General features: G+C 39.7%; 2 protein-coding genes across 2 annotated transcripts in view; one reads left to right on the top strand and one right to left on the bottom strand.

The window, feature by feature from the left end:
- The window catches only part of LOC101740450 (uncharacterized), a 960,210-nt gene that overhangs the window by 265,901 nt on the left and 670,429 nt on the right, over positions 1–23,880 (bottom strand). The gene's annotated exons all lie outside the window — the stretch shown is intronic.
- LOC101741148 (uncharacterized) lies at positions 14,214–19,036 on the top strand. The gene is made up of 5 exons (XM_004925221.5): positions 14,214–14,536; positions 15,360–15,541; positions 16,082–16,206; positions 18,154–18,285; positions 18,699–19,036. The coding sequence occupies exons 2-5, from the start codon at positions 15,380–15,382 to the stop codon at positions 18,892–18,894; spliced, it is 615 nt and encodes a 204-aa protein (XP_004925278.1). The 5' UTR covers positions 14,214–14,536; positions 15,360–15,379; the 3' UTR covers positions 18,895–19,036.

The raw sequence follows: 23,880 nt of genomic DNA, 5'->3' as shown, positions 1-23,880 counted from the left end.
CTTAATACTCTCCACAAGCCTCGTTTGAAGAAGGACATGTCATAACGCTCGGGAAACACCGTGGAGGGGAGCTCATTCCATAGCCGGATGGTACGTGGCAAAAAAGATCTCTGGAAACGCACTGTGGATGACCGCAGTGGCTCCAGGTAGTATGGATGAACTCTACTCCGGTGGCGGGCGGTGCGATGGTAAAAACGAGATGCCGGTATCATCTCGAACAATTCCTCAGAGCACTCCCCATGGAACATACGGTACAGAATACAGAGGGAACCGAAGTCCCTTCGCAGACCCAGAAAACTCCTGGTGCTAAGTTAAATGCCGCCGCCCACATAGAGATACGAATTCTAAATCTCAGTTGCACAGTACAACGGCTATTCCAGTCTTCAAATCAAAACGCATTACTGCTTCACGGCAGAACTAGACAGGGTAACCACCAGTATCTACTCAAATTAGTAATTTTCCGGGTTTGATTTTCATTACACGATGTTGTTCCTTCACCGTGGAAGTCAATTGTGAATATTACTTACGTACGTATTTCATTAGAAAATATTGGTACCCGCCTGCGGGATTCAAAGACCGGAACAGTCGTAACACTCAATACGAATGGACCTTGCATCTTATCCGTAGCCCACGACCTTATAACAAAATAATAATAATTGAAATAGGTCAACTTTTTTATTATTGCTACTTGATTTACGAATGATCTGAATGTGAGGCCCAATGACTACAAGGGTCTGAAAGACACGCGTTACATAGAAGTCATCAGAAAATCGAAAGTGGAAACTGAATCAGATACAAACCAAAACGCCACTGTAAAATGAAACTAGCTGTTTGTGAATAAAGTATAAATTCACTTTACAGAACTAGAAATGTATTTAACACCGATGTTAGCGGATTCGTGACCATTTTTAAAGAACATTATTGTCGTCTATGGCAATAAATAAAGTTTTATGGGTCATTTTGTATGGTCAAGATCGGCATCGTGTCCAATGTGTGAAGGTGTTGATGTAATCATTGAGTTACCCATTGACAGATTGAAGGTTATTGATAACGCAAAAGAGAACTGGTCTTGAATTAGGCGCGTTCTTGTGTGTTGATAGATTAAAAGAAAAGCTTAAATAGAATTCAATTTATTTTATTTTATTCTTAAGCTGTTAGCCTTGGGAGGTTATGCCGGCATAACCGAGCGAGTAGGTGAGCTCTCGGAGTTTTAACTTGGGACGATGCTAACACTAGCCCTAGAAAGAGCAGTTCTTCGCAGAATCTATCAGTAATATTTCTATGAAATTTTTATTAGCGTCAAAATGTAAATTGGAATATTAGCTTACGTATCAACGATACTCTAATGAATAAGATAAATTTGATCTAACATCTAAATGTTATGACATATACTAGTATATACTGATAGATACAAATACCTAGGATCAACAGAATAAAAACAATAGTTTGGTAAATTCACTCGTCACTTATTACACATTTCTGAAAATAATACAAAAGATTTAAGATGAAGACTATAATGCAATAAAAGATGATCCCGAGAAATTAATCGATCTACAGTAAAAATCGCTCCGCTCACGCAATTTGTGCTCCGATCACAATGCGAAGCCATCGATTACCGCATTCTATTGAGCATTCAAACTAAATACATTTTTAATTATGGGGTTTTATAAAACTGCAAAACCATACATTATGCGGTTGCTAAATACCAAAATATTTTAGGTTTTTGTGGTGATCTTCGATGGAATATTGAGCGGGGGCGGTTTTGACCCACCCCCGCGTTTGCGGGGTTGATCGATACGAACGCAGCTCTTCTTAATGGATGCGGCCCGTATAATTACAAGTATTCGACTTTTGATTAAGCGTAAGAGTAAATTGAGACGGTAGATTGGAATGTTGCGATTTTTGACAACGGGCCAGTGCATATTTCTAGTTCTCGGGCGATAAAAGAAATTTATTAAAGGCTAAATGATGAAAATTTGTGCTGCAATTGGCATATTGTAGATGCGATAATTTGCATAATTACTGATGGTAGGACCTCTTGTGAGTCCGCACGGGTAGGTTTTGATTTGATTTGATTTGATTTGTAATTATACTGAGACCTTAAAACTTATATCTCAAGGTGTGTGGCGCATTTACGTTGTGGTTGCCTATGGGCTACAGTAACCACTTAACACCAGTTGGGCTGCGCTCGTCTACCGATCTAAGCAATAAAAAAAATGTCGCATGGTTTTTATATATTTTGCTGTCACAAACTTTAACATTGTCTTCAAGAGTTAAAATTAACATATCGTACATCAAAAATGCTGCCAGCCTTCTGAGAACGCTGCCAACTGGCGGTGAGCTAACGCAGATTTTTTATTTATAAATAGCTATACAAATGTTAAATAACGTATATTTGTTAAATAATTATTAAATAATGTATATTTATTCTTATATTTATCTAATATATTATCAATTTGACCACAGACTTTAAACAATATCATAATATATACTCAGATATTATGTAAGTCATTGTTTTAAAACATACGAATCGAATTGGTGGCCTTCCTTGAAATAAATATAAAAAAGCGGAGCTTTAGTTCCGCTTTTTTAGTTTTTAGCTTTAGTGGCAAATTTTACGGCGTATTAAAACAAATTACAGTCAAAGCTATTAGAGATAGTGAGCTTTAGAAAAAAAAAGAGTCTAAATTTATTAGTTTCCTATACAATAAAACAGGCCGCGTATCTCCAGATCTTAATGGTGATATTTAGCTTACTACTGTACCGATCTCTCGTTAAGATATGAATTGGAAATGTTTGCAAATAGTATGTTCGTTACAAAGGAAGAAAGAAAATCTATAGGTAGAGCTTGCTTGTAGGTGCCTTTAGAGCATAGGGTATTTTGGACTTGACAGTTTGCAGATGTTACTAGGATTTCTCCCTTACCTAACCTGATTTAATGCAATCATTTCGGGGATTTAATTTTTTATTTATTTTTATTGCTTAGATCGGTGGACGAGCTCACATCCCACCTGGTGTTAAGTGGTTACTGGAGCCCATAGACATCTACGACATAAATGCGCCACCCACCTTAAGATATCAGTTCTAAGGTCTCAGTATAGTTACAACGGCTGCCCCGCTCTTCAAACCGAAACGCATTACTGGTTCACGGGAGAAATAGGCAGGGTGGTGGTACCTACCCGCGCGAAATCAGGATTGGTCCTACCACCAGTAAATATGCAGGGTGGTGGTACGTACATAGGCATAATAACAAACCCATCTTCGTGGTTAGTAAGAATCTACTCACTATAATAATATGATTATAATTCGAAATCGCCCACGAAATCGGAGGAGACTTATCTGTCAAAAACAACCTTACACCAGGGTTCTTAAACCTTAGGCTATGGATTTTCAAATAAAACTGAGGAGTACGTGCCGTACTACGAATAACTAGCTATAAAATATTCGCAATATGAAGTGCGTCTGTTCATCATTGTTACCAGCACCGCCGTCAGGTAGCACCGCGGATCCCGCCCCGCGATCTCTCATATTTTACGACTTCACTTGTGTGGTCACGAATGTATTTTGTTTTTAGTCGGGATTTTTTTTTGTCGCAGAAAAATTCATGGGATAGAGTGTATGTGCTTAAAGAGTCTAAAACTTTGAAGCTAGAAACAGGAGACAAAAACCTCAATTCATATTGTAATAGCGGCTTTTATATGAAGCCTCCCATAGACACAGCCCACTAGTTTTTTTTTTTATGTACTTGTAGGCATACGAGCATACGGCCCACCTGATTGTGAGTGGTTACCGTCGCCCATGGACTTCAGAAATGCCAGGGGCAGAGCCAAGCCGCTGCCTACCGCTCAATACTCTCCACAAGCCTCTTTTGAAGAAGGACATGTCATAGCGCTCGGGAAACACCGTGGAGGAGAGCTCATTCCATAGCCGGATGGTGCGTAGCAAAAAAGACCTCTGGAAACGTACTGTCGATGAACGCAGCGGTTCCAGATAATATGGATGAACTCTGCTCCGATGGCGGGAGGTGCGATGATAAAAAGGAGATGAAGGGATCATCTCAAACCTTTCCTCAGAGCATTCCCCATGGAACATACGGTACAAAATACAGAGGGAACCAAAGTCCCTCCGCAGACCCAGAGGTTCCAAACGATCCGTGAGAATGTGATTATCGACAATCCGAACGGCCCTCCTCTGTATGGAGTCAAATGGAAGAAGCTGGTATTTAGGAGCCCCGGCCCAGAGATGGGAGCAGTACTCAACGCGAGGCCGGACTTGTGCTTTGAGTTTCTCGTCGGATCTTCTCAGCGGGTCGCATTTCCGAGGCCTTTCCAGTTCACCAGGACATGTGAGTCGTCGTGGCCTAAAAGGATAAGACGTCCAGTGCATTCGTATATAGCGATGCACCGGTGTTCGAATCCCGCAGGCGGGTACCGATTTTTCTAATGAAATACGTACTTAACAGTTGTTCACGATTGACTTCCACGGTGAAGGAATAACATCGTGTAATAAATCAAACACGCAAAATGACAATTTGCGTAATTACTGGTGGTAGGACCTCTTGTGGGTCCACACGAGTAAGTACAACCACCCCGCCTATTTCTGCCTAGAACCAGTAATGCGTTTCGGTTTGAAGGGCGGGGCAGCCGTTGTAACTATACTGAGACCTTAGAACTTATATCTCAAGGTGTGTGGCGCATTTACGTTGTAGATGTCTATGGATTCCAGTAACCACTTAACACCAGGTGGACCCTCACGGTCCACACATCTAGGCAATAAAAAAAAGGTGGGCGAGCAAAGGATCAGCCAGGAGGGGGTAGATTCTGCGCAGCACTACTCTTGCTAGGGTCAGTGTTAGCATCACTCCGGTTTGCGCCCCGTGAGCTCACCTACTAGTTAAGGTTACGCTGAAATAGCCTCTCAAGGCTATCAGCTTAGGTAGGAAAAAAAAATTAAACCTAAAAAAATAAAGCTTCTCGACAAATGTAGGCAGCGCTTTCAACGATCTCACTAATTGTGCTTTTAATTTAATTGTTTGTCTATTTTTTCACCCTACCCATTCGCTGGTAGCCTAAGAGGCTATTCCAGCTACGCCCGGACGGTTGTTTTTGTACATTCTGATGTCGTTGACGACACTAACCCTAGCAAGAGGCCGGATTGTAAGAGCGACCCACTGAGAAGATCCGGCGAGAAACTCAGTGGGATGTGTCAAAGGGTAGTTTGAAGGGTGAGGCGTCAGTAATATAGAACTGAGTCTTAGAACTCCCGGTCACGGTGAGTGGCGGCATTTACGTTGTTCACATGTCTAATGCTCCTGTAACCACTTAACACTAGGTGGGCCGTGAGTTCCTTCACCCTTCCAAGAGATAAAAATAAAAAGGTATTTATTTTCATTAGCCATACTTGATGTATTATCTTTATATGTTTGAATACAAATTGTTACTCGTATTGTTTCGAGAAAAAAGCTCACGCATCCAATATCCGGTTCTTGGGTAAGAAAAGTTTTATTTCGCATCGAAGCCTGCCCTATTTCCTGCGTATGAGCACGTGTCTCCCTTCAAATAATATCACAATTTTTTTTCTGCGTATCCAAATGATCGCACTACCGACTAATGAATCTTATAGCCGTCTCGTTTTCGCTTCAGAATTGCGGGTCATGCGAGAGTGAGATGGAAAAGGTGACAGTTGGCTTCATATGGCGTCTGCCTCAACCATATGTTGCTTTGAGGTTTCGTAAATTACCATCGAATTGTATTGAAAATAGCAATTGTTTTTTTTTTTGTTTTTTGGCCGCGTTAAATCTACATAGCTCCTCAAATTCATTTATATAAAATTTACAGTTTTGTTGACATTTACCGTAAAATATATTTTGCCTAATGCTTGTTCTAACAATTTATTCTAATATTCACAGAACAAAATGCTAACATAACAGAGATTTTTGGGAGTCATTTTTTTTTATAATAATAAATAGAGACTAATTTGCGTCAGATCTCATTTCTCTTAGCACGGAAGTATTGCTGTCTCAAAATCCTTTTCTCCAGCTTCGCCTGGATGGAGGGCAAGTGCGGGCTTAGCTAGGAGGCCTGGGATTTGTTGAAGGATACCCGTCAACTCAAGGTCGGCTGCTTCGCAAATGTATCTACTGCAAAGATCCTTCAAGGAACTCAGCAGGTTGATGTTATGGGCTTGTTCACAGTACGGTAGCCAGTGAGATGCATCAGGTCTGATATTAGGCAGATTGTGAAAGCCGTCACCACTTTAGAACAACAGGCATCGTGCTTAAAGCAGGGAAATACCTGGTACCCAACTTTTTTTTTTTTTATTGCCCTTGTAGGTAGACGGCCCACCTGATGGTGAGTGGTTACCGTCGCCCATGGACTTCAACAATGCCAGGGGCAGAGCCAAGCCGCTGCCTACCGCTTAATACTCTCCACAAGCCTCGTTTGAAGAAGGACATGTCATAGCGCTCGGGAAACACCGTGGAGGGGAGCTCATTCCATAGCCGGATGGTACGTCGCAAAAAAGACCTCTGGAAACGCACTGTGGATGACCGCAGTGGCTCCAGGTAGTATAGATGAACTCTACTCCGGTGGCGGGCGGTGCGATGGTAAAAACGAGATGCCGGTATCATCTCGAACAATTCCTCAAACTGAATGAGCTTTGAGCATTCTCTATTATGTATTATGGATTCTGTAGATTATGCCACATAATTTTAAATTTAACTATTATTAGATTTAAGTTTATAGATTAAGATTACAGGCAGCGGCAGAATAACAGCGATAGTTTCAGCTACTATAAAGCTGAGCCGCGGTCTTTTTATCTCCACTGTGTTAGTATAATATATTGTAATAATGCTTAGAATTAGATTTTTTATGTCATATTAATTGAAAATTTATTTGTATTTGTATTGTGAAGTAAATAAATGTAATTATTATTATTATTATTTAGGAGCAGAAGAAGACCTAAAGTACATTAACATGGTCACATTCCGCTGCTGGTGAGTGATGATTGACGAGTCAAGAAGCCAAAAACCCTTGAGTCTCATCGAGATTGGGCATAGCGTACAATAACCTAACTTGATGCTGAGCGGAAATCAGAATATCATCCTACCGTGATTCATTCGGGGATCAATCAAACAGACAGGACCATCAAAATATAGTCTGTGCTTAAAGTTGTCGCGGCCTAAAGGATAAGACGTCCGGTGCATTCGCGTATAGTGATGCAACGGTGTTCGAATCCCGCAGGCGGGTACCAATTTTTCTGATGAAATACGTACTTAACAAATGTTCACGATTGACTTCCACGGTGAAGGAATAGAATCGTATAACAAAAATCAAACCCGAAAAATTATAATTTGTGTAATTACTGGTAGTAGGACCTCCCTGTGAGTCCACACGGGTAGGTACCACCACCCTGCCTATCTCTGCCGTGAAGCAGTAATGCGTTTCGGTTTCATGGGTGGGGCAGCCGTTGTAACTATACTGAGATCTTAGAATTCATATCTCAAGACAGCATTTACGTTGTAGATGTCTATGGGCTCCAGTAACCACTTAACATCAGATGGACCGTGAGCTCGTGCCCCCATCTAAGCAATAAAAAAAAAGAAATTTCGATTTCGATTTCGATTTCTTTATCTCAAGATAGAGCAGCGTTATACCAGTTATACCATGAGCTTTTCCAGTATCTAGTGCAATTAATAAAATATCATATTATTTACTTAAAGTCTGCCCTATTTCTGATGCAAACAAAATACCAACAGTATTCGCCTTGAGGGGCACGTCGGTTCTATCAAAGGGCACGAGTCTACCATATGTCGTCAGGGGTGATCGAATGGACAAGGGGCAGGCGGAATGGGGTAAATATATTTTAAACTTGAATTTTCGAATATTAACAAAAAATTTAACCGGAGAATTGTTCTATGCGTTACGATGTATATACTTGGAAATTTTGCATTAATACTTCTTAAACATAATAATATTTTTTGTATTTTTTACTAACCAAAATTATTAAATAGCATAGAGACATATTTATATGTTATATTTCAATTTATATTTATTTATTACTAGCTGACCCGGCCGACTTCGTAGTGCCTCAATCGATAATTATAAGACCTAAACTTTTGTATAAAATAAACTTAAAACAAACAAAAGGAATCCGTCCGAGGGGGGACACATCAAAGGAAAAACAAAATTGTTATTTTTATTTAATTCCGAGCATTTTCATATTTATTTAAACCTTTTAAACCTTCCTTGGACTTCCACAAATTATTCAAGACCAAAATTAGCCGAGTAGTTCTCGAGTTTTAACGAGATTAACGAAATTTTTTTTTCCTACCTATGCTGATAGCCTTGAGAGGCTATTTCAGCTTCTCCCTAACGTTTGTAGGTGAGCTCACAGGGCTCAACCGGAGAGTTGCTAACACTGACCCTAGCAAGAGCAGTGCTTCGCAGAATCTACCACCGGATCGGAAACGCGACCCACTGAGAAGATCCGGCTAGAAAATCAGTGGGCTGTGTCTATGGGTTAGTTCGCTCGTCGAGCCCTTCGTCGCAAGCGACGGGTTCGACGAGGAGGGTGACCGGTGCTTGTGGTGCCTAAAAGCACCGTTAATGGATCAGCGTAATGACGTGCTTTGGGCGACGTCGACGGTTTACCATTCGGTCTACTGGGTCGGGTGTGTAGTTTCCAGCGGCTACGATGAGAGGGTTCTCATGTCGTGCCGCCTTCTCAAAATGGCGCAGTAACGAACAGCAATTCATCTATACTAATATTATAAAGAGGAAAGATTTGTTTGTTTGTTTGTTTCGAATAGGCTCCGAAACTACTGGACCGATTTGAAACAATTCTTTTACCATTAGAAGCCGACATTGTCCCTGATGAACATAGGCGACTTTTTTTTTTTTTTTGGTTTCATGTCTGTTTTAATGTTTCCGAAGCGAAGCGAGGGCGGGTCGCTAGTTTATATATATATATAGAAGAAGAAGATAGATAATATTGCGGGGTGAAAGACTTTTTGATTTAAGCGAAATTCGCTTAATAAGCGACATTAATCTTTGTAATTAAATGTACATTTTATTTGTTATATTTAAGGATCAACGATGTTCGATGTTTTTAATTGAACTTCAATTAAGCTTACTTTTTTTTATTGCATAGATGGGTGGACGGGCTCACAGCCTGCCTGGTTATAAGTGGTTACTGGAGCCCATAGACATCTAAGACGTAAATGCGCCACCCACCTTGAGATATATGCTCTAAGGTCACAAGTATAGTTACATAATACATAAGTACAGTTACTCCATTCAAATGGCTGAAGAAGTTTTTTGTTATGATATTATTCCCAAATTTTTTACATTAATGGGCTCTCCTGTAAAGTTGTAAAAATTTTGCTTAAACTTTCACCTTTCACCCTTCGATATTATCTTTACTCTGAAATTATATTAAATAATGTTGTTTTTCTATTATATTACTAACCTTACATAATCATTACTGTTAAGGATCTCTAAATCCCCCTCCAAACAAGTTTTTATTCTCGCCCACCACCGAGCTTCACTTCATCGAGCGATCGCGAACGCATATACATCTTTAACGATTACATTATCTACTACAATATTGCACATCATTATTACTTGTTCTTCAGTTTATCTTTTAATAAACCTGTAAATACGAGCCAAATCGTTTCATTGAAGAGAACAACAAGACATCCAGCAAGGAACAATATTTTTTTTGTGTTTTATAAATAATAATATTAAATCACAAATAAGAGGCAAAAAGTAATTTAAAAAAGAAAACCATCAACTCTTCTCAAAATATATATACACTAATAAGCTCTATATTAGACGAAAGTCAAACAAAACCCTATAACTTTCTAAAACGATCGTTAAAAGCTCATCTTTATTGCTTAATCTTTTGAGAAAAAGCGTCATCGGGTCAAAATCGAATGCTCCGTTTCTAAAATAACATTAATTTACATAAATTTGAACGCGAACTTTATCATCTAATGACCGCACCTTCGGATGTAGGGGTTAATTAGACTTTCTCAGAATTTAACTGTTTACGGCTTAAGTAACTATACTGAGACCTTACAACTTGTATCTCAAGGTGGGTGGCGCATTTACGTTGTAGATGTTAATGGGCTCCAGTAACCACTTAACACCAGGTGGGCTGTGAGCTCGTCCACCCATCTAAGCAATAAAAAAAAGTAAAATAGCTGTGCATTAAAAAATCATATTATATAGAATATATATCTCGAATTTTCCATAAATTTATAAAATTCTGAAATATATTTATCTATTTATTTATTACACTTCATGTAAAATTTACATTGGCGGACTTAATCCTTAAGGCATTCTCTACCAGTCAACCAAAGATAGTGCAGAGTGGATAGTGGTAGGTGTAATGAAATTTATATTAAATTACAAATATATACACAATCACATATACATATACATACATATAATAGTTTATACAGTATTAAAAGGAATATATTAATTAATAAATTTGCAATAACAACAAACTATCATAATAAATAACTAACTATCTATACTTTATCTGTATAACAAATAAATATATCATAGATCTACACATCTTCGTCATAGAGGTCCACTACTGGACATGGGCCTGATGGTTCGCCGCAATGACCAGTCCTGGGCAGCCCGCGTCGTCAGGTCCTCAATGCTGAGGGTCGTGGCCTAATGAGGCTTTCTTGGGAAAATAAACGCGGTGGGGCCATGCGTCCTGCCACGGCAGTGCCTTTGGAAGAGATTTAGTTCTTCAAGGCCGCTGAAGCCTTATTTGGGTCCGGCTAATTAACTGCCGCCAGACATTTGACTCTTTTACGGTGGAAAGGTTCAACTCCAACTTGACCCTCCTCTTTTCTCATCCGGGCTTGAGACCGGCATCGGCAAGTAAAATTAAAGAGGAAATTTTTTAGTTACCCAAAATAAATGGCTCAATAATAAAATCATTACACAAAATATGATTGAACAAAATCGCATTCAAATTGAACGAACCCTTTCAACATTGAAGATCAACCCTTAATAGAGTCGTTTATAATCAAAACGGGATGTTTGTTTAAAACACTTATAATAACATAATAAGTGCTTATAACCGACCCGATCTGTAAATAAGAGGGGTTGAAAAACATTTTACTATAACATATTATGAGCAGTTTTTTATATAGCCTGTCGTGGCCTAAAGGATAAGAAGCGCGGTGCATTCGTATCGGGCGATACGTCTGTGCCGGTGTTCGAAGCCCGCAGGCAACTACCAATTTTTCAAATACGTACCTAACATATATTTTGCCATTTTTCTCGCTACATTTATGAATTTTGAATAAAAGATATTTTTTTTAGTGTGCACAAAAACTTTTTTTTTTAATAATTATTGGGACAAGATCAAGGCTAAGTTGTTTTCATTTATGATAACTCCTCCACCTCTAACCATCCTCTACAATGTATCCTTAAATAAAAAAGCTTGCATGCGAATAGATTGGATGAAATCAAATTGTCTTTCGTTACTTGACGTCTTATGCAAAAACTTCGAAAAGCTCACAATCACAATACTAGAGTAATCGAAAATCGATCAACACCTAACGTCACGGTAGCAAGGCTTCCCGCCGCGGGTCCACCGACTACCGCTGTGTTGCCAAAGCGAAAAAAAAACCCAGATTGACTAAAAAAAAAAAAATTGGCGGGTTTCACTTTCGGATTCAGCTTTCGATGGATTTTTGATTTTGCACGCCCACTCGTGCTGTGAATGACGAATGATGTTTCAAAGAAGAAAAAAAATGCTTATCTGTCATAATTGAAATTGACACTTTAGTTCAATAAAGCATGGTTCGCATTTAATGTGAATCCACTTTGTGTTGAATAGAAGTTTTAATTCGTAGACTCTTCTTCCTCCTTCCTATTAGCGCCATTAAACGGTTTATTTTATACATTTTAATCTAGTTCAACTATAAACACACCCGTATTGAGTATCGTCATCTATTTATTTATACACTAGCAGCCCGCTCCAGCTTCGCTTGGATCTTTAATAAAAAAATCAAAATTATAAATCATAATACACGCAAATCAACCCTTCTATTTGCGTCAGGTTAAAGTACATTATTTTATTCTATCATCAATAGTTTTCGCAGCGCGCGCGATGTAAAGAATATTTTAGGTAAATTTTTACACCTTGGGTTACATTATTGGAGTTTTAGTAAGAAGCCCTATTTTTTTTAAATAATATAGCCTATGTAACTTGGGGATAGTGTAGCTTCCAAACAGTGAATTTTTTTTCAAATCGGTTCAGTACTTTCGGATCCTATTCAATACAAACAAACAAACAAATGTTTCCTCTTTATAATATTAGTATAAATAGTATAGATTATTTGGTTACGTAGTATTATTTCTATCTATTGTCATTTTCGTCAGTGTATGTTTGGGTGCTTCTTAGCACCGATAACTGACCGCTGACAACTGTCCTTGAATCTACTTACCAAAATCCTATTGGCCAGTAATAGCAAGACCAACATCGCCTATCGAGCCTGATAGACTCAACGTGCCAACGATAACACCATAGTTACCATCTTCCTTCACAGCTCAAAATCGCCATCATTATCGTCTCAGCCTGTCCAATGTCCATTACTGAACATAGGCCCCTCCAATCGATCTCCAGTGCGACTGGTCCGTTGCCACCTGCATCCAACGTGACCCAGCGATTCTCACTAGGTCCTCGGTCCATTTGGTAGATGGCTATTCCTTGCGCTTGCCAGTACGTGGTCCACACTCGAGGATATTTCTGCCCCATCGGCCGTCCTATCTTCGCGATATGTGGCCCGCCCACTGCCACTTTAGCTTGCTAATTCTACGGTCTATGTCAGAAATTTTGGTTCTTATATGGATCTCCTCATTTCTATTTCGGTCTTGCAGAGAAATACCAAGTATAGCCCTCTCCATAGCTCGCTGCGCAATACTAAGCTTCCTAAAAATATCCCTTGTGAAGCACCACGTCTCGAAACCGTAAGTCAGCATTGGTAAAACACATTGACTGTACCTGCACCTTTGCTTTAAGTTGTCAGCCAATAAAAACACTTCAAAATAAAAAAAAACAAATTCCACGAAATCTCAGTAATGGCAACTCTCGTTTATTATCCAGGCTTTTTGCTGTCTCACAATTAAGTCATCAAGTTGATGTGTGACAATTGACACTTATTGACATAATGAAGCAATCTCTTTTCGCAATGCGATTGAGTAAATTGTGCGAGAGTTGTGAAATGACTTTGTTGCTGTGCAAACTCATTTTACTGTCGTCGTTATGCGAATATAAACCGGAGCTTGATCTATCTATCTCTTAGGTTTAAGGCGTTTCCTTTTAGATTTCGCCAATGTCAAGTGTATTTAATACTCTGCTTTCTATAGCGGGCTTCGTGAACGAGCAAGGTCACAGATATTCACTAAGAATTATTGATCGGTATAATATTGATTATCGTCACTGTCAAACTAAAATCTGCCATGTGCAAAAACTCTATTTTGAATTAACGAGTAAAAATATTTTCGTATAAAATTTTATATGAAGGTGAATTTTAAAGAACTATACCAAATGAAAGCTATAGATAAATATTAAAGTTATAGACACATAACAGTTTTTTTATACGGTAGGCTGTGAATTATACGAAAAGGACAAAAAGTAAAAATCTCAAAAAGTGCACATAGCAGATTTTGGTTTGACATCGACGTTATACTAGTTCTTTGCATTTAGTTTTTTTTTTTTACTTCAGAAAAAAAGACAAATGTATCTAAATAATCTAATCAACGAAAAAAAAAAACCGAATTCAATTGATTATTTGATAATAACTTTTCACACTGGCAACCTCGAATAATGGCGCGACGGGGGTCATGAACATTCGTAAATTTGAAAACGTATTCAAACAATGGCCATCGACAGTTCGCGCCTTTCACATTGACATTTGAAGGAATCGTATGATATACAAAAAAAAAGTTAATTTTGTAGTCCCGTAGACTTTACTGCGGGCTTCCGTGTTAAGAGATTTATGATGAAATAATTTGAGTTACTTTAGTCCCGAGATCGGAATGTGTAATTAATTAATTATATTATCTGTTTAAATTCTAAACATAATTACCGGCTTAAATGAAACTTGCCAATTGAGGCAAAGACGTTGAATTATTATTTTTAATCAATGATTTCGGACGCCATGACACATTAAGTGTATTTCATTAAAACTAAAATCATTCAAAATAATTATGATAACTGAATTTAATACTATGAAATTCTGTTGAACAATGGTCTCTACTAATTTCTTCTAGTAAAAAGTAAACAAAGAGGAATATTTGTAGTATTTTAATTTGACATTGATGTCAAAAATTCCTCAACAATGACGTATAGAAAATATTAGTAAATACCAGCTGGTCGATGTAAGAAAAATTCTAGTGAAACACTAAAAACTATAGTCAGTTTAGTTTTTTAAATAATGAAAAATTTACGAGAGTATATTTCTACCATAATTTAGCACTGAAATTTCCGGTTCAGTTTGAAGGTGAGAGCTGATTGTTTGAGTTACGAATTAATGTAAGGTTGATAGGCTGAATTCATAAATATCTGACAAAACCCCGCGCAATTGTAATTGTTGACTGAAGACTTCGATGAAAAACAACATCGTGTAATGAAAATCGAACCGCCAGTATTAATTAGAATAGATTTTAATGTTTACCGGATCGGAAACGCGACCCACTGAAAAGATGCGGCGAGAAACTCAGTGGGCTGTGTCTATGGGTTAATTTACTCGTCGAGCCCTTCGTCACAAGCGACGGGCTTGGGACGGGTACCGGTGCTTGAGGTACCTAAAAGCACCTTTAATGGATCGGGAGGATCCGTAATGACGTGCTTAGGGCGACGTCGACTGTTTAACATTCGGTCCACAGGATCGGGTATGGTCATAGACAATAAGATGATGCCCTAGACACGTTCTAACGGATCCGTCAGATCCAATAACTCTTGCATTAGATGCCTTCCCGTCCCGGTACCCGTACTCGTTGAACTCGACAAAGAGTTCCACGTGCAACTTAATCCATACGTCAGCCCGCTGAGATTCTCGCCGGATCTTCTCAGTAGGTCGCGATTCCGAACCGGTGGTAGATTCTGGGAAGCACTGCTCTTGCTAGGGTTAGTGCACAGAAATAATATCAAGGGCTAGTGTTAGCAACGACGTCAGGTTTGAGCCCCGTGAGCTCACCTACTTGTTAAGGTTACGCTGAAATGGACCATCATCAAGACCATCAGTTTAGGTAGGAAAAAAAAAGTTGAGCTCTAACATTTTTAGCATTTGAAATCGTTTAAACATAATCTTGACTTAATTTCAGGGTTGAACAGAAGCGTTTCAATGTCTTTGCGATATACAAGGAATTATTATGATGATCGTTTCCGTCGGAGAAATGTTCATGGCGAGAGCTCCGAAGGTGGTTTCGCGATACAGAACCGCACCAGTCAAATAGAAGAGACTGAGATCCGAAATGATGGAACGCAGGAGACGTCAGAGTCGAATGTAAGCATTGCTGTGTGACTATTTGTTCGTTTAGGGAGCTCGGATGGGGCATAGCTAAACTTTCGGGATAAAGAAAAAATTTACCGAAGCACAAACTAAAACTGTATTCATCAGTTAGAACACTTAACGAACACTTTAAGATTCTCGATTCACTTCCTCCCCTTCGCCTTAGGTGAGCCGATCGCTGTTTCGCTTCGAGTAGTTCCGATTACTGACTGCTTCGTGCCATCTCTGCAATGCTTTTATAGTCGAGACGACATCCCTAGATTTATCGAGAGCATTCTGTGCAAGTCGAGTAGTTTCGATATGTGTTTCCGCTATCTGACAATAGATGGCGTTGTACTTCTCGAGCCTTCTTGACGTTACGCATTTATTTGATAATCGTTTCGGCTGTTCGGCGATAGCTGGCGTTACTTTTACCGGCCGGCGTAACATTTAGTTTGAGGTCGGAAAGCGATAGGCACGCGTTTACAAACGCATATAGGCAGGGTGCTAGTACGTATACGCTAGTCGTAAGACTTAATGTTCATTCTCCAATAGGTTGCAGGCTCTTCATCGTCACACATTCTGGCCAACGACGTGAGTGCTCTTAGCAGAGACGTGGACAGATGGGTGAGGCCGCAAGAGTCCTCAACGACCCAAAGCACTGGGGTTCAGGACAGCATGTAAATAGTGTACACTTTTCCCTTTTTTTTTTTAACTTACCACTATCGTCAGATCGGACATCTTGGATTGTAATAATGATAGTCGGACATATGTCACACACGTTCACCTGGCAGAGATTGATTGACATAGACAGTTAAGTTTAAATATAATAATATATGTTACGGTAAATGTACACTCTTGAGAAATGTACTCTTTTACCGGTAAATGTGCACATTTGCCAAAAAGTTAGGTATATGTGAACTGAATATAATGTATATGTACATTTCCCGGCAAATGTGTACTCTTGTCTTCACGTTTTGGTAAATGTATATTTGTACATGAAGGTAATAGACCTTCATGTTTTAAGAAAAGTTGGAATACAAATAAATTAATAATGTTGTTGTAAGTAAAAAAATATTTATTAAAATAAACATAACACAGAAGGCTTTAATAACGAAAATTATTTTAATAAAAAAAATGTAAATGACAAACAAAACATACCTACTTTATTTGCATATGTTTTTTTTTTTTTATTGCTTAGATGGGTGGACGAGCTCACAGCCCACCTGGTGTTAAGTGGTTACTGGAGCCCATAGACATCCACAACGTAAATGCGCCACCCACCTTGAGATACAAGTTCTAAGGTCTCAATTATAGTTACTAAGGCTGCCCCACCCTTCAAACCGAAACGCATTACTGCTTCACGGCAGAAATATGCAGGGTGGTGGTACCCACCCGCGCGGACTCACAAGAGGTCCTACCACCAGTAATCACGCAAATTATAATTTTGCGGGTTTCATTTTTATTACACGATGTTATTCCTTCACCGTGGAAGTCAATCGTGAACATTTGTTGAGTACGTATTTCATTAGAAAAATTGGTACCCGCCTGCGGGATTCGAACACCGGTGCATCGCTTCAACACGAATGCACTGGACGTCTTATCCGTTAGGCCACGACGACTACAAGTAGTAGGTTGTAGTGCACATTACTAGTACTTGCGATTTCGTATTTTGTGTGCCATGCTCACATTTACCAAAACGACATGGTCATTGTGAATTCAATGTACATTTCCCATCTTTGAAATTGTAAATGTTAGTTGAATGCACATTACCCAAACGAGCAGGCAAATGGCACATTTATTGGAAAATGCGTACATTTGCCACAATATCTACTTTTACCGTAACATATACATGCTTAAACTAACTCGGTGGTGCAGTAGTTAGCGCCCCTGACTGTTGCGCCGAGGGTCGCGGGTTCGATTCCCTCATCGGCCAAACATTGTGTGATGAACAGATTTCTTTGCTTTTTGTCTGTTTACTAACTAGAAATGTGTTTTAAAAAAAAGGATGTCTGTGACATCACATAGGAACTTATACTTCGGCATTACCTTATATACCTATCTATACCTTACCTTACTTACCTTACACGTACCGATATACAGGGTGCTTAGTGCGAGCTTTATAACGTTCTAGATAGCGTAAAAGTTGAGTTGGAATGTTTGCCGCTAAGGGCATCACGCCAAGGAGAAGCTGAAATAGGCTAGGTCTCTCAAGGCTATCAGCATAGGTAGAAAAAAAAACGCTAAGGGCGTTATTCCAACTGCATACAAGTTCGAGTAAACGTTTACACTGTCAAGAACGTTAAAAAATTCGCTCTAAGAACACAGAGCTAATGCAAAATACGATGCTAAAGAACTTGTATTAAATGCGACTTTTTATACAGCGTGACATTTGGACGACAGACAGAGGAAAGTACTCGTAGTATCTGTATCTATTCACATTCACACACTTTTCAGGGTGAAGCTTGATAATTAAAATTTGAGGTTATATTTTGAAGACGCAAGTCTGTCTTTGTCATTTTTTCGCGCGTCTTCAGAGCTATCCTCACCATATGGGTACATTTTTTATTTCTACTAGTACACAGTCTGCTTACTCACGTCTCTGTCTTGAACTCACCAATCCTCAGGATGGACCTGACCCACCGTTCTACAGTCAGGTCGCGATGCACCGGAGTCAACAGCATGTGGTACATAGTCGCTTTGGTGATGCCCCTGTTCAGTGTACACAACTGTGTCATGACCCTTAGATGCACTCCAAGGTATTCAATTTTAACGTGACTTTTATGATTTTGCAATGTGAATTTTTTAAGCAAGAAACAGAGACATCTATGATGTTACCTCAGAACGAGATGAGAGTCAAATTGACTTGAGAATAGCCTTGAATAATAGTTAAACTAAAATATTATAGATGGCGCTGTAATAAATTTAATTTCTTAGTTTTCGCATTGAAATTTACTTCGCTATCTATAGCTTACTTTATTGTAAAATAAAACTGTAGCCATATAAATTCTATAATAAATTAATGAGCAATAATGTCGAATCAAAAAAAATGAAGATAAGATTAATGTAATGTGACCTGAAATTTATGTTTCAATTTATGATAATATTATTAACTTATCTTTTTGGTAATGATAGGTGCTAATAAATTTAACCGTTTGGCATTAAATTTTAGCACTGTCATGAACACTGCTGAAATAATCCTTCATCATGTGAACAAGCTCTGTACTAAGGCGCGAGCCAATCTCAGAAGATTAGTTCAAGATCAGATTGCGAGAGATTTCTTCGCAACTGCAATGGATATTGTACTAGTCATTTACGCTTTGGGATTTTTAATTCTTTCCCTGTATCAAGCTTCTGTGTTTGGATGAGTTGGTAACAGAATTAAGCGCCATCTGTTGGTGATTAAATAAAATTAAATATCTGAAATGTTAAGGGATGTCACTGTTGCACAAAAATCTTGGCGGGAAATCGATTTGTATTTATTGAATAAAAATTTAGAAAATCTAAAAAGTGTTTACATCCTTTTTTTTCCTACCTTTTTTCAGACGAGCATACGGCCCACCTGATGGTGGTGGTTACCGTCGCCCATAGACTTCAGCAATGCCAGGGGCAGAGCCAAGCCGCTGCGTACCTATTCTGACAGACTTGAGAGGCTACATCAGCCTTACCGAACGAGTAGGTGAGCTCACGGGGCTCAAACCTGACGAAGTTTGCTAACACTGGCCCTAGCAAGAGCAGTGCTTCGTAGAATCTACCACCGGATCGGAAACGCGACCCACTGAGAAGATACGATGAGAAGCTCAGTGTGCTGTGTCTATGGGTTAATTTACTCGTCGAGCCCTTCGTCGCAAGCGACGGGTTTGGCGAAGACGGTGACCGGTGCTTAAGGTACCTAAAAGTACCGTTAGTGAATCGCGAGGATCCAAAACGACGTGTTTTGGGGGACGTCGACTGTTTACCATTCGATCCGCAGGATCGGGAATGAGAATGCTTTTTAATTATTATATGCATTCATAGAATATGTTTCTGGTATGTTCATTTTACTTTTTGTTATTACTAGGATGGACCTATCTACCTGGTGTTAAGTTGTCGCCGGAGTCGGACCGTAGGTATTAACCATGTGAACACCAACCCATCTCGAGACATGAGTTCTAAGGTCTTAAGTTTTTACAGTACAACGGCTGCCTCACCCTTCAAACCGAAACGCATTACTGTTTCACGGCAGAAATAGACAGGGCGGTGGTATATATCCATGCGGACTCACAAGACGTTCTATCACCATTAATTACGCAAATTATAATTTTTGGTGGTTTCATTTTATTACACGATGTTGTTCCTTCACCGTGGAAGTCATTCGTGATAATATTTTAAGTACGTATTTTATTAGATTAATTGTTACCAGCCTGCCGGATTCGAGCACCGGCAGGAATGTACCGAGCGTCTTATTCTATAGGCGTCTATAATCCAGAGTATAATATTAATAACCATACTAACCTTACTGACCTTGGACTCTATTTGGTCGATGGACGAAGACCAAAATGTCGCGGTCCAATCAGACGTTCCGAACCAAATTCGTTCAATTTTCAACTCCAAGCAGCATAAAGCACAGTTTTCCTTTTTTTTATCTAGTTACCAGTAGCCTCGAGGGGTTATTCTGGTTTCCTCGAACTGGTAGGTGAGTTCTCGGGACTCAGCCTGAGAGACAAAGCAATAGCGACCCTTTGAGAAGATCTGGCGAGAAACCCAGCGGGTTGTGTCTGTGGGTCATCAAAAATGAATCACTCATCTGAGGAATCATGACCCTCAGTAGGTAATGAGGAAGACGACATCATGAGGACGTACCTTAGTACATGTAAGTAGGAATCATTAATAAACAACACCGAGAAATATTATTATCAAAGGAATTTAATGCACTCGTGTTCAGCAATTATCTTTATTGCAATAAATGCGTCATTGCATAGGCAGCTGCGGAATGCGGTGAACGCATAGATTTTTATCAACAAACCTGCGGAATATCCATCAGATCCAATAACTGTTACATTAAACGCCTGCAGCCCTAACACTAAGAGAAAGCTTAGGGACCCCGGTAACCGTATAACTTCACCCATGCATCAGCCTGCTGAGTTTCTCGCCGGATCTTCTTAGCGGGTTGCGATTCCGATCCGATAGTAGATTCATTCGCGAATCAACTACTCCTAAGTTGTTAGGTCTCCTTTGGAGGCGCTCGGGCAGCTGTTAACAAATTCCACCCCTCTTTTTTTATTGCTTAAATGGGTGGACGAGCTCACAGCCCACCTGGTGTCAAGTGGTTACTGGAGCCCACAGACATCCACAACGTAAATGCGCCACCCACCTTGAGATATAAGTTCTAAGGTCTCAAGTATAGTTACAACGGCTGCCCCACCCTTCAAACCGAAACGCATTACTGCTTCACGGCAGAAATAGGTAGGGTGGTGGTACCCACCCGCGTGGACTCACAAGAGGTCCTACCACCAGTACTTACACAAATTATAATTTTGCGGGTTTCATTACACGATGTTATTCCTTCACCGGGATTCGAACACCGGTGCATCGCTCAACACGAATGCACCGGACGTCTTATCCGTTAGGCCACGATGACTTCATAACCCCCTCCTGGTTGAGCCTTTGCTCGCCAGTAATCGAGGGATTACGAGTCACAAAAAAATTAACTCATGTTATTAACGTCTATGGGCTCCGGCAACCGCTAAACGCCAGATAGAATTTTCGTTCACTTCATCATCATCTTAGGCCTTACAGCCCAGGGTGGGTATAGCTCAATCCAGTATGTCTCTCCAGACTGGTCTGTTCAGGGCCTTCTCCTTCCAGTTCCGGACACCGATAACTTTGAGGTCGCGCTCCACGCCATCCAACCATCGGAGTTTGGGTCTGCCACGACTTCTGCGGCCCTCTGGTTTGCAATAGAGCAGTCGTTTTGGCATTCTGGTCTCCTTCATTCTAACCACATGTCCTTTCCTTTCGTTCACTTGCCCGTACAATATAAAGGCCTTATTGTTCTTGTAGAAAATTATGGAAATTTTTGTATTTTCATCACATTAAACCATGAAATGTGGCTTCGCGGTAAATTTAGCGTCGAAGACAATAAGTAGATGGAATTATATTTTCAAAACATTGCATTACGCTAGCTGACTTCTCCTTCAATGCAAATGCAATATACAATAATTAGTGGTGTCACAGTGCCCGCCGATAAATATTGCAAATCGCCCTTTAGAAAGAGATAATCGGCTACTTTCGGCATTGTAGTGTCATCTCTCTCACGCGCTACTTAAGTAACGTGTGCGACAAAGATAATAATGAAAATTGGCCGATTTTCTCTTTCTAAAGAATCCTTTCTTTTTTTTTCCTACCCAAGCTGGTAGCCTGGAGCAGCTATTCCAGCGTAACCGTAACTAGTAGGTGAGCTCACGGGGCTCAAACCTGACGACGATGCTAACACGAACCCTAGCAAGAGCCGTGCTTCGCAGAATCTACCACCGGATCGGAAACGCGACCCACTGACAAGATCCGGCGAGAAACTCAGTGGGCTGTGTCTGAGAGTTAATTTACTCGTCGAGCCCTTCGTCGCAGGCGACGGGTTCGATGAAAACAGTGACCGGTGCTTGAAGTACCTAGAAGCACCGTTAGTGGATCGGGAGGATCCGAGATGACGTGTTTTGGGCGACGTCGACTGCTTTCCATTCTGTCTGCAGGATCGGGAATGAGAGTCTTTTGGGGCCGGAAAACATTTTTATATAAAATGGGCCCATAATTAAAAACGAGACTATCTAAATAACTTATCTAAAACGCCTTCAAACACACAAACATGATCAATCAAGTAATTGTGTTCATATTAAAAAAAAACAATCCAAAAATGGGTCATATTTTTCTTTTAAAATATTTAAGCGATTAGTAATCATCACGGTCGAATAATAAAACAAACGATTTGTTTGTCTGTACGTTTCGTATAATTTGTTAGTCATTTACTGAAAACGTATGATGTCATAGCCTTCATAGGTTAGGGTTGCGCGATATTAACTGAAAATTACACTATAGTAAGGTAGGTTTTTCATGAAGGAATCGCAAAGCAAAATGAACATTCCCCGTGTCAATATAGTGCGTGTCGTGTGAAATTGCTTTAGACGATACCACCATCTCGTTTTTACTATCGCACCGCCCGCCACCGGAGTAGAGTTCATCCATACTACCTGGAGCCACAGCGTTCATCCACAGTGCGTTTCCAGAGATCTTATTTGTCACGTACCATCCGGCTCTGGAATGAGCTCCCCTCTACGGTGTTTCCCGAGCGCTATGACATGTCCTTCTTCAAAACGAGGCTTGCGGAGAGTACTTAACAATAGGCGGCGGTTTGACTCTGCCCCTGACATTGCTGACGTCCATGAGCGACGATAACCTCTCACCATCAGGTGGGCCGTATGCTCGTCTGACTATACGGCAATAAAAAAAAAGAAATTTGATCTAGCAGTCTGCTTTATATGAAAGGCAAATGAGTTTAACCTTTAAATCTCTAGACAAGGGATGAAGCTGTTTTTGTATATTCTGGGTTCCTATACGATAGGGCCTTTTACCACATCGATACCACATCAAACTACGAATTTTCCCAGCCCTATTCCACTCAGACGTGTTTACACAACTGTTTTTGCATTTTACTAAATGATTAAGAAAATACATTTATCTACACGAAAAATAACCTAAACGATGCCATTACGTCGCCAGCGCGGATTCACTAAAAAAATATCATATTGAATATCGTCTGATTCAAACGGAAATCATACGTAGATAAACCATTTTGTTTTTAATTCTGACTAGGCTTATTCTGCTGTTTCGCTTCATATGCCATAACGCTCACTACAGATATAAGGTCGGACAATCATGAACTTTACTGTCTTCATTTAGCCTAAGGTTCTATTTTAATCAACATCAAATAGCTGACATCTGTTCGTGCTAAGATTTCTATATAATTCAATTTGATTCCTCTTCTGGCTATCGGTGGTGAGATTTCATCGGAGCCCGGTATGAAATAATAAAAGAATCTTAATATTTACATGTTCAATATTTACCAATTACCGCGTGTTTCAAGTCGATCGTGACGACTACAGACTTCTCACATATGCACACATATGCAGGCATGTTCCTCAACTAAATTCAACATAAAATAAATTCACAGATCACGATTTTACGATGTGCAATGACATTAAATTGACCGTTGCGTCTATTACTCTAAAGACAGGTTTACGCAATCGCTATCCGTTACTCAAACGAAGTTAAGGCGTGTGGCGGGTAGCCATCATACAACAGAAGACATTTGACAGACGCCT

This window comes from Bombyx mori, chromosome 6 (assembly GCF_030269925.1).
Source record: "Bombyx mori chromosome 6, ASM3026992v2".
In the NCBI taxonomy this organism is placed as follows: domain Eukaryota; kingdom Metazoa; phylum Arthropoda; class Insecta; order Lepidoptera; family Bombycidae; genus Bombyx; species Bombyx mori.
Note: the sequence above shows the minus strand (reverse complement) of the source record. Positions and strands in the feature narration are given on the sequence as shown.

Bases quoted from the DNA above. Each gene is read 5' to 3' on its own strand.
- LOC101741148 (XM_004925221.5), top strand. From the start codon at position 15,380: ATGTCTTTGCGATATACAAGGAATTATTATGATGATCGTTTCCGTCGG. The intron at 15,542-16,081 runs GTAAGCATTGCT...ATTCTCCAATAG, and splicing joins AGGAGACGTCAGAGTCGAAT to GTTGCAGGCTCTTCATCGTC. The intron at 16,207-18,153 runs GTAAATAGTGTA...ACCAATCCTCAG, and splicing joins ACTGGGGTTCAGGACAGCAT to GATGGACCTGACCCACCGTT.